Consider the following 12193-nt stretch of genomic DNA (forward strand, 5'->3'; position numbering starts at 1 on the left):
ATTCAAGAGCGCCCATCCGCGCCTCGACAGACCGGCTACCTCCTTTTCTAGGCATAGCATATCTTCTTGCATCTTTGTCACCATATCGAGCATCCGCTTCATGATCTCCTCTCGCGCCTTAACGCTGGTAGGATCATTCCTCGTTTCTTGCATCATGTCGTTGACCAAGAAGGAGGAGTTGTGCTCTGATACCACTTTGATGCAGTGCGGCAACCGAAAGTCTTCACAAAAAAATTGCCGACGTGATTGCTCCTTAATCAGCGAGTGAACCAACATTGCCAAGCTATGGGTTGACGTTGGCGCTTCACGTTAATGGGGTTGTGGACACTCTTTGACGCAGCGTGTAGATCAGACTCGGGGATGCACTTGGGTGCAGCAAATAGGGCAGCATGGGGAGCTGATGTTCTGATCACTGTGATGCAACGGTGAAGGGAACAGCTCCACGGTCATGCGATGGCAGGAAAAAAAAAGAGCAACAAATAAAACCGTGTGATACACGGTGTTTGATTTTATTCAGACAATTTAAACCCAAAACAATGAAAGTAGCATGGCAGGAAGAAGGCAAAGAACATAAATGACCGTACACAAAAGGCTGCAAACTGACATGAGACTGAAACAAGCCGTGGCAATATTAAACGATAGGAAAGAAAAGAAAGCAATGATAGTAAAAGAGGGAAAACCAAAAAATTGCTGGAAGATAATAGTAAAGACGGTATTCTGAAACTTCAAAAACTGCCCCACGAAACCCTAGGAGAGGGTTTTTATAACTGCTGGTGGATCCGGGTCTCGGGTCCAATCTGGGACCCGGTTCATTCTTCATGCTGCAATTGGATTTGGATCTCGGGTCCGGCCTTGGACCCGGGACAGTTCTTGTTTCCTGCTGGATCTGAGACGTTCGGTCCTGCTCTGCATCATAAAGGATCTTGGTAAACTGCAATACTTTCTTGGAGTAGAAGTTGACAGGACTCCTGAAGGCATGGCACTTACTCAACATAAGTATATTGTTGATGTTCTTAGCAAGGCAGGTATGACAGATTGCAAGCCTCTAAGCACACCCAGTATACTTCATCACAAACTCAGTTCCTAAGATGGAGATTTGTACGAGGACCCTACAGGATATCGCAGGGTAGTAGGAATACTTCAGTATCTTACCTTTACTTGGCCTGACATTGTCTATTCTGTCAATCAGGTATCTCAGTTCATGCATGAACCGCATATTAAACATATGGAAGTTGTAAAACGCATTCTTCGATACTTGAAGGGAACTATTGGAGATGGCCTTCTGTGCAGAAAGAGTATGCATGGCCATCACCACATGCATGAACTTCTTACTTACACAGATGCAGATTGGGCAAAAGATCCAGATGAGCGTAGATCAGTCTCAAGATACTGTGTTTTCATTGGCCTAAATCTTGTCTCCTGGAGCAGTAGGAAACAAAAGGTCATAGCCAGGTCGAGCACAGAAGCTGAATATAGATTAATAGCAGCTGCTACAGCCGAAGTAACATAGATCAGACACCTCTTGGCAGAAGTAGGAGAATCGATTTCTAAAAGCATTCTCTTGTGTGACAATCAAAGTGCTATCAACATGTCATTCAATCCTATCTACCACAGTCGTGCCAAGCATATTGAAATTGATCAACATTTTGTAAGACAGAAGGTCGAAGAGAAGGAAATTGAACCAGAATACGTTCGGACTGCTGATCAAGTTGCTGACTTGTTCACAAAAGGACTTATCAAAGACAGATTTTGGATGTTAAAAGGCAAGTTGTTCTTGGTTCAAAACCATGTACAACTTGAGGGAGGGTGAAAAGACGTCAGTCACGACTGGGCCTGGATCTCAGGATCCAAACCCAATTCATTTTTATTTAAACACATGCTCATTAATGGCATGTTGTAATTTTAACACATTATGTAATAGGTATTTTTGTACCCTAATTTATGTACCAGTATATAGTTAATGAGAAGCAAAACCGCAGACCCTAATTGGGTTTTCTATAGCCACAGACGTCTCTCTCTCCTCTCTGCTTCTCTCTTTGTGATTGAATGGTGGAATACCATTTTCTAACAAATAAGTCAGATCCATCCTCGTGGTTAGGCTCGGTCATACCAAGTCGGATCCGATCATACGACCCGATTTAAATCTAGACAAATCATTTTGAGCGGGTTTGGATCGAGAATACCGAATTCAAGATCTAAATCAAAATTGAGTTGAGGACCTAAGTGACTCATTTTTAGTATGGATGTGGATCTTAAAGTAACATAATGTAAAGATGACATAGAGGTCGATATGAACGGTCGAAAGAGCAAAAAAACCTTTTTGCCCTTGGTATGCTTAAATAGTAAACAATGCATAACTTGGTGCCTCGAAGTAAGATTCATGTGATTCTTGAATCCTTGAATTTTACTGCTTGAGTAAATTTCATTAGTAGGGGATGTGAAGACAAACTCTGAGAGAATGGAGTCAGAGTTTGACATTTAAGTTCAAAGGTATTTTAGTAATTTTGATAATGATACGAGGTATTTATTGATTTCAGATCAAAGGTTGCGTGAGATTAAGAACTGAAATTTAAGCGTTCCAGGTAAGTTGCAAATTTCTCCTTAGTTGATTAAAACACATGTTAGTTAGTTTAGGCATTCTTCAATATGATTTCAAGTGCTTCAAGTATGCTAGTTTTGTTTATTGTGAATAGACACTATTTTGCATGCTTAGGAATCTATAAAGTTCAAATGTGATGCTTAAACTAGATCATGCATATTTCCTGATTTATTATATAAGTATGATATGACATGATTACATGTAAGAGATTGTTGTATTATGAGAGAATTGAGAGTAGAGTTCCAAAGTCTCAAGGTAGGTATCACCCTGAAAAATGTTACGCTTATGCCTTAGGAGAAGCATTGTAAGTGTCGTGAATTAATCTATGGTGGGTTGCCATCCTTAACAGTTCAAACATGTGAACATGTGTTAAAAAGTAGTTAGTTGATATACATTGATGATTGTATAACGCACTGACTTCAAGATATGAATAATGAGAGAAAGTTGTGTATAGGATGACCACACAGAACATGATGGAGAGCTCTACTAGGAGGCATGGTCTGGGGCAATGTTGAGGTGTGTGTCTCGTGAGTAACTTGAAAATATCTCTGACGTTCCTAAGTGACCCTTAGGGATTAAAACATTATTCACTAGACACATGTAGGATGTAACATGAACCATAAAACCTTGAGGGTAGGTATAGCTCCTTGAGATACCTTGAGGGCAGGTATAGCACCTTGAGACACCTTGGGGGCAGGTATAATCATCCTAACTCTTCAACTAGCTACTGATTGAGCTCATTCGCTCTCGGTTTGCAACCGACGAGTAGCTACAACACCTGTATCCGTAATCTGGGTTGGTTTGGACTATGTTATTGTGAGTGGTTCATATATCGTGTCAACATTGTAGACTCTGAGTTGTCTACATCGGTTGCTATGCCTGAGGAGGCTATGTCTGAAATAACCGATTAGAGTGGAAGATGTGTTTGAGAATGATAATAGAGATATGGTAAAAAAAAAGTAAAACTCATAAATAACATGTGTGCAAGTAGCAAACGAAACTAAGACTAAGAGCTAAGAGCTCACTAAATTTGTAACGATCATGTTTATTTATAAATGAAATCTTAGGTTCAGGCCTCAGGACCTAGTATGAGAATGTGACTCTAACCCATAAGAAGTATGGTTCACTTCCACTTTTTATTATGCTTGGTTGACTTTTACTTTTTATTATACTTTTGTCTTATATTGTAGCCACATGTATAGAACTTCAATTATTAAATGAAAAAAAAAATTGATCTGGTTTTGAGTATTTTCCCTCCGACATCCACCAACCCGGGCTCAAGAGGTCCCGAATGGGGGTCGTTACAAGAGATATGCGAGAGATTCTGAAACAGGGTTTTCATAAATGCTGCTGCTTGGGCGTTTAGACAAGTTTTCAGAGACACCCACATAGTGAGAAAAGGAAACTTCCAGAGAGAAAGAGAAAACAGAGGGAAACGCACCAGTTGATCCCGGGACGTCTCCAAGAGGACTTTGAAGAAGTGAGGCCTCTCCCGAAGGCCGCTGTCACGGTCACGCGCTTTCTTCATCCTCCAAATCCAGCCGATCGCCAAAACCCCTCGAAGTAGACCCCCACCGTGAACAAGAACGGAAAAAGTAAGGCTCGCGTGATCTCTGAGGAGGTTGAGTAAACGAAATCAACACAAACCCTAATCCATATTCACATTCCCTCAATAGGACGCCACCGAGAGAGAGTAGACAGAGAGAGCCGCAAGAATTCGAAAAACTGGCGGGGTGCAGAGGAAAGGGGGCTGGAGGTCTGGTTTCTGCGGAACGAGTTGGTGGTTGTAGGCGCAAGCAAAACTACAACGCGAACGGGTACCCTTTCTGGTGCAGCTCCTCACTCCTGACTTCTCTTAATCCCGTCGTATCTTTTACCAAACCTCCCAACCATAGTTACCTATCAGGAACCTAAATGGGGTACGAGAAGTTACGTCACAATGACATGACGTTTAGGAGACGTGTCATAGGTGACACCTGCTGATACGATTATGAGCATTAATTTGATACTTTTAAATAATACTTCAGTAAAAAAAATACTTTGTTTATATTAAAACATTAAAAAAAATGGTTTTTGATTAAAATATTAAAAAAAATATGGCCGAACTTGTGTCCAACCAAAACAACAACCAAGCTTGAATAAATATGGCCGATGAGATCTCATGCATGCGTGCGTCAATAGTCGGGAGATCCAGATCGGGCAAGTCAGTTTTGGATATCCAACCCATGTCACAGCCTTAACCCTTGCGTGGCAGAGCAATGACTACATGAATGCTGCCCTCACATCACATGTACTGTCAGATTAAGAGTACATGGGAAAGTCAACATCACATGGACCAGGAACGGGTTTCACAAGGACGCTTTAGATCTGAACCGTCAGATTAAGAATACATGAGGCCCATGATAGGAGTTGGCTGCTGATGCACTCATCCACTCATTTACCAGGAAAAGTGGGTGGCCAGTTTTATTGGCCACAGGACAACTTGTTTCTGAAACAGAAGGATCAGAAGCCTTGTGTCCACCATCCATCTACTCTTCACCTTATCCACAAACTCTCCACCCTTTTCATACTAAGTACCCTTTACTATTTTCGGTTGGCAAATTCACAAGGAGGTATCCAAGGCAATCAAGAACCCATCAAACCTCACAAAGGTAGTCTCCCTTCCCCTCTCTGGATGTGTTTGTTTTTTTCATTTGATCCAACTGGGCTGTTCTCCCCATGTTGGTTTGAAGAGAAAGATGTTCGGCTTCCCCTGCATCATTCATTGTGTTTGTGGATCTTTGTTGTGCTGAATTGGCTCTCAGGGATGGCGACCGCTTCAGCAACCGCGACTCAGGCAGTGTTTACGTGCAGCACAGTTTGCGGCAGCTCTGCTAAGAGGAAGAGCACCAGAGTGAACGACATTGGTGGTATCAGTTCTTTTGGAGGACTAAAAGCCCAGAACCGGATCAGCTGCCTGGGCCTTCCCATGTGCACTCAGCAGGCTTTTGCTATGGTGCTGAACTCCACCCAGGCCAGCTCCCGGGCCAAGGGAAGAGGTGGTGGGGCACTTTCATCAACCTGCAATGCTGCCGGTGAGATCTTCAGGATTGCTGCCATCATGAATGGCCTTGTTCTGATCGGTGTGGCGGTCGGTTTTGTTCTTCTTCGAGTAGAAGCATCACTGGAAGAAGAGTAGTGGAAACAAAATGCAAAGATATTGTTATTTTCAAGAAATTTCACTTTCATCGGTTGTCAATTTGGTTTTTTACCATAAAATACTGTTAAACTGTTGTTTTATGCTTCTTCGTTAAAGAATTGCAGTTCATCCAAAGTATGCATCCACAAGAATTGATTGATACCCATCAATGCCCATATTCAGTCACCATAGAAGCTTCCATGGAGATTTATAGGCTATGAATTGGTACAATCTCTACCAGTTACATGCATAATGGGTGGCAATATAGGGCTGAAGAAGCACCATACCGGTAAGTGATCTAAACTCGAGGAAGTGCCAATATGAAAAACTATGTGAAGTCAGTAGTGTCATAGTTCTCTGAATATGGCTCAGAACAGGTTATGGACATGAGCTTCAACCAAAAACTGTGGTAGGATGAAAAAAAAAAAACGTTACCACAATCAGACTAATGGCAAAGAGAGACCAGAAGTGTAAGAATTACAACAACAGTGTGCCAAAAGATCATCAGTGCTTCAATTTCAGTATAAATCTTGACATGAGCCAGATGTTTAAGGGATGGTTTGATCGTTGATAGCATCTAAATTCAACACCTTTTTTTTTTCGACAGAGAAAGCTGGGGTTAGGCAGACCCTACCAGTTATACAACCATACCATTTGGGCTTCGAACTTGCAACGTTCCAACACAAGGTGACGTGCACTAACTGCTCCTGCCAGACAAGCGGAGCCCCCGTTGGTTAAATTCAACACCTAGCTTCCAGGAATGAACATGAATCCCTTTTGTTTATCATGCACTACACGAATAAGAGTGGAAGTAAGCCCAGTTTTGTATCGTTTTATAAATCAAAAGTACAATAGATACCAACTATCAAGTGAAAAAAAAAAAAGAAAACATCATCAAAGAGCCATCAACCAAATAATGGCCAAAAATAAAAAAATGATACCATCATCAAAAAAACAAAATTTCCACTGAAGAAAATAGGGACAGTTTGCTCATGGAAAATGTGTAATTCTTAACATCTGCATCTTGTCAGTGCCACAATGGCAACATAATGTAGATAGGTGTAAAATGCAGAGACAGATAATTGGTAGGCACCAACTCTCCAGACATAAGAATGAGAAATGGCAATGTTCAATCCAGGGAACAGGCACCCACCATAGGTTCTCTGTCATCATACTGATGGTCACTTGCATGCACTGAATAACTTCCAACCAATGAATTCCATCACAAGAGATGAAAGCATTTCAAGCCCCAGTACCTTAGGAGAGTGCCACCCAAGATTCCCAGTCCTTGTCTCAGATAGCTGCAAAATATATGCAACATTTGTTCATCAGAAAGCAAAAGGAACAACACCTGAATACAAAAAATCAATTGAATAAAAGAAACTACCATATATCCTCATTATTCATGTATCCTTACCCTGACTAAATTTGCATTTGTAAAAATGTGAATAGCCCTTGTTCTTGTCAATAGTTAGACAGCAACCGACTGAGTCTAGAAGTAAAGTCAGGATAAATTTTCTGAAAGTTAAAGACCACATATTCCCTACATTTTGGAGATTTAGAAGATATATTGAAACTTGAAAGTCAATTATTTGCCAAAATTTTATCTTAGGAAGTGATAAGAGTGGCAAATACACAAGGCATTTTCACTCAGTACATACACGATAGCAGCATATTCCATGAGATTATTCTTATCCAAGAATAATACACACATACACGACCACATACTTTCAATTTTCTACAATTCACAATAGCAGAAAACTAATGCCAATGTAACTAAATATAGATCACGTTAAGTGTCTAGTCCGTTTATTGCATTAAGTGCAAGCTGCAACTGTGCTAGAGTTCAGGTAATGCTCAGAAGCATGTTCAAGCTGAGTCATTCTGTTAATGTGAGCTCAAGCTCATTCAGAACTGGAAGAAAATACTGTTATTCTTTTTAATTGTATGTAACAGGCCAGTGCAAAGGGAAGGCAAGGAGATTGGACCCCTAAAATTCAATGGCATAAAAGCATCTTATCCACTAACAAAAGTGTTATAAGGTGTCTGCAAGTGCAAGCGTGTGTGCATGTTTTTCAAAGGCCATTTTTTCTTGAGAAAGTTTTAAACGCCAAGAATAAAAATTATGCTATCTGAAGAGTCCTACTGCTTTCATTTTCATGCTCAATGCATAGTCCATGACATAGAAACTCCATAGCATATCCAAATCAGTGCTTGAATAACATTTGATTGCAAACCAGTTCACAGCATAGACCTAAAAATTTGGGAACTTACAACTCCAAAAACATCTTTTGAATTACAAACATGAAGTCAAGTACATCTAACCAATCCTAAAAACTTGGAAATAAAGAACAAGCAAATTTAAAGGATGGAAGGGTGGCTAAAAACTACATGCTTGTGAATAGGGTAGACAAGGGGCTTGTACAACCCAGCAACCGTTAGGGCCCAACAGGCCTGGCCCCAACCACAACCTGCTGAAAACCTAACCTAACCTCTTTTGGGTGCAGGTTTGTTTCAACTTCAAGTTTTGTTTGGCTTGGTCAGGCCCTTTTAAACCGAACTATTATTGGGTTGGGTGGGCCGGTTCAATTGGCATGTTTTTTCCTCAAACCTGAACCTGGCCCATTACTTTTCAGGATAGATTAGGCCCAGGTCTTGGCAAGATTGGGGCTGTGGAAGCAGACCCAACTCTGCCATCTCAGGTCAGGTCAGGAACCTGACATGATGTCCACCCCTACTTGCTGATCACTTTTTCTTACATGAGACAGTGTGTTTCATACCCCAAAATAGACCCTTATTATTGCCTTACAGAAAAAGCAACCACCAGATAATTTACTAACCTTGACCGACATTGTTCCAATATAAACAAGGGCAACTTTTACCGAAGATCCGACAGTGAACGCCACTGCATTAGCCAAATTAAAGCTTCATGTTTATTCACTAGAATTTGCATTACTGAAAGTTCCATACATATTAAGCAACTGGCTGAGAAAGAGCAATTAAATTGATTGATATTGGTCTCCAGAGGCAAAAAATGAACGCATGTATCACTGATGAGCATAAGATGAATGGAGGTAACAAAATTGAAGGGGGGAAACAGAAGAATTCAAACAACACCAATAGTGCTACATATCCTTCCAAAATTCAATCTGGATGAAAAACTATTTTTGAAGAAACAGTAGAAATATGGTGGCATGATGCTGCAAAGTTCTGACAACAGTAGGAAAGAAAGGTATTTAGGGACTGATTATATGAAAAACTATATGATGCCAAAGGGGCTAAAGAAAAGATCGGCATAGCTTGAGTAAAGAACATTCACAAATTCAACACAAAAACAACAGCAAGTCTATTAGGAAAGTCTTAAGAAAAAGGGAAACTCAAGCTTCATCTAGAAGATACATGAAGAATAAAGCGCATAGAAAAAAAGCAAGTTTGACACACACAAGGAGCGAGAATAGTAACCTTTCAGATGTCAAGGTTGTATTGCTGTATTCTTGTATTTGTTGTGTATCTGCTTCTGGATTACTGATGTCGAGTTAGAGGCAATTAAAAAAAGTTTTGCATACAAAAGCACTTTGAATACACTATCAATTTAATGAAATTTGTATTTTATCATTTTATATATATATACATTGTCATACACGCCATTTCTGTTCTCTAGTCCCCTTCGCTTCTTCATGGTATCTCAAATGTACATGGTATGTGTCGAGAGTTATTATCATGAGGGGGTTATTGGAAATTAGAAAAGTTATAAGGTGGTCTGGTGTATATTTTAACTTCTCATTGGTCTCTTGTGTAATTTTCTTTATTGACCCTAATCACTACTTAAGGGTGATTAGGGCTAATCGTGAAGTACACTTTTTCTTTTCTCCTCTTCAACATGGTATCAGAGCCTTCAACGTCTGGGAGGTTGTGACACACACTAGATCTGATTCCTCTCCTTCCTCTTTAATCGCTCTTCCATAGTTCCTTTTCCAAATATCTTGTTTCATCTAATCGACCTCTTCAGTTGATTGTGATAAAAAAAAATTTACCACATGTTCAGGGATCTGATCTAATCTGCCCTGATATGCAGATTTGATCTGACTCCCTCGATCTTTCTTGTTGTTGCGCTGTGGACATGCAAAACTGATGTGTTGGCAAGTTGGGTGCATCTGATGTGGAGATGTCAAGCAGATCTACCATTATATGGAGAGTTCGTGGAACAGATCTGACATCAGGATCGTGTTGCATCAGATCAGCGATCATTCTGTGATTGGGTAAAGCAGATCTGAGATCGTGGAATAACTGGGTGTCGTGTAGCCTGGAGAGTTGATGTTGGGTCAGATCTGAACGGTGTGGCTGACTGTCTGTGGCTCATATCAGAGTCGTGATGATGAGGTAGGCATCAAATCTAAAGTTATAAGGTGGTGTTGGCTATCGTTGGAATCAGATCTGTTTAGATTTTTTTTTAATGCTCAGATCTGAAATCTATCTTGGCATCTTAATTTAATCTTTTTATATAGTATGGTATAGTGGTGATCTGTTTATTATCCTGCTAGAGGTGTTTGGGATATATATATTTATATTGCAAGACAGGGGTTGTATCTCAGATTGCTTGCGATTTCTTCTGGCTATATTTATCCAGCTCATTGGATAGCTTCTATCAACCGTGAATACTATGGCCGAAATAAAGTCCGGTGATGGTGATCTAAGGTCTGAAGTGTCTGCAGAGTACAAAGCCTTTGCTAATCCATTCTCTTATGGGTCATCCGTAAAGCTTGACGACAATAATTATGAAAGGTGGTCGAGGACTTTCATGATGTCTATGTCAGGACATCGTCGAAAACATATCTTGTTAGAAAAGAAATCAACTGAGAAAACCAGAAAATATGCCACATGGCAGGAAGATAATGACATTGTTATGTCTTGGATTATGAACAGTATTCAGCCACATATTGCAGACAGCTTAATTTACTATTCTATTGCAAAGGAGATGTGGGACTCATTACGTGACACATACTCTCAAGACAAAAATGTCAGCAGAATTTTGCAAGTCGAGCAAGAAATATTGAAGCTGCAGCAGGGCGATCAGAATCTTTCCCAATATTATGCATCAATCAAATCTGCCTATGAAAGGCTCAACTTTGTTCGTCCTCCCTGTTGCACTAATCATAAGACTCATCAAGAGCAGACTATGGTGGCTCGTTTTCTATCTGGATTATCACCTGATTACTCAATAGCCAAAGTACAAATGCTTACTGGCTCTAAGATCCCTACTCTAGTTGATGCCTACAACCGGTTAAGTCGTCATGTTGTTACACTTCCTCAGCCTCATAGGGACTCTCAAACTTCTGTTCTCATTGTTACTGGTGGACGAGGACATGGTTTTTCTAGTTCTTTCAGAGGCAGAGGTCGTGGAAGAGGCAGTGGAGGTCGTAGCAGGCTTCAGTGTACCTATTGTGGCAAGCAGGGGCACCTTGAGGATCGTTGTTGGGATAAGAACCCTAAAAGTCGTCCACAGAGCTCATCATCGTTCCCCAAAGCAACTGCTCAGATTGCTTCTTCCATCACTGAACCTGTGCCTACCTCTTCAACCAATACGATCACTCTCAGCCGTGCAGAATATGATCAGCTTCTTTCTCAAAATTCTGCTTCAATGTCTGCCTCTACTGTAGTGACCGATGGGGCATGCTCTGCGGGTACTCAGGTGGATGATGGGGGTAAGATGTGGATTATTGACTCTGAAGCATCTCGACACTTTTGTGGAGATTCGCATAGTTTCTCTACACTGGTCCATACATTTGTCCCTCGTCATGTTAAATTGGTAGATGGTAGATTATCCCCAATGGTGGGGGAAGGAGATGTGCATCTTACCCCTATATTACGGATTCAACATGTCCTCCATGCTCTACAGTTTCCTAAGAATTTATTATCCGTAAGCCAGCTTATAAAAGAACTAAATTGTCGAGTTATATTTGATCCTGGTTCTTGTGTATTTCAAGATTTGTTGTCTGGGAAGAAGATTGGTGGAGGCCATGAGGAGGGAGGTGTTTACTATCTTACACAACCAGTTGGAGTAGCATCTTCATGTGAGGAATCGAGTTCTAATTCCTACCAATGGCATCTCAGATTAGGCCATCCTTCTCTTTCAAAACTTTGAAGAGTCATTCCAAAAGTCACTCCTACAGCATCCTTTCAGTGTGAAGCGTGTCAGTTGGGCAAGCATCATCATAGTTCCTTTTCTTTAAGTCAAAGTTGTTCTAGTCAGAGTCCTTTTGATCTAATTCATGTTGATGTTTGGGGGCCTAGTCGGGTTCCTAATAGATTTCAGTCTAAGTATTAAATTGTTATTGTTGATGACTACTCTAGAGTGTCTTGGGTCTTTTTAATAAAGGAGAGATCTGAAGTCCTGTGTGTTCTCCAATCTTTTATTC

General features: G+C 40.6%; 2 protein-coding genes across 3 annotated transcripts in view; one reads left to right on the forward strand and one right to left on the reverse strand.

Annotated features, from left to right (window-relative positions):
* The window catches only part of LOC149835125 (putative B3 domain-containing protein Os04g0347400), a 71929-nt gene extending 67655 nt beyond the window's left edge, over positions 1-4274 (reverse strand). For both annotated transcript variants that reach the window (XM_090011715.1, XM_090011714.1), the window contains exon 1: positions 4041-4274. In XM_090011715.1, coding sequence (XP_089867841.1) covers positions 4041-4127 — 87 coding nt within the window. In that variant the 5' untranslated portion in view covers positions 4128-4274. The remainder of the gene's footprint in view (positions 1-4040) is intronic.
* An 841-nt stretch (positions 4275-5115) lies between these two features.
* LOC149835126 (uncharacterized) lies at positions 5116-5912 on the forward strand. The gene is made up of 2 exons (XM_090011716.1): positions 5116-5250; positions 5404-5912. Exon 2 carries the CDS (start codon positions 5406-5408, stop codon positions 5775-5777), a length of 372 nt encoding a protein of 123 aa, XP_089867842.1. The 5' UTR covers positions 5116-5250; positions 5404-5405; the 3' UTR covers positions 5778-5912.
* Positions 5913-12193: the final 6281 nt, after the last annotated feature.

The sequence above is a fragment of the Nuphar pumila genome, chromosome 6, assembly GCF_984573655.1.
Source record: "Nuphar pumila chromosome 6, dmNupPumi1.hap1.1, whole genome shotgun sequence".
Lineage (NCBI taxonomy): Eukaryota > Viridiplantae > Streptophyta > Magnoliopsida > Nymphaeales > Nymphaeaceae > Nuphar > Nuphar pumila.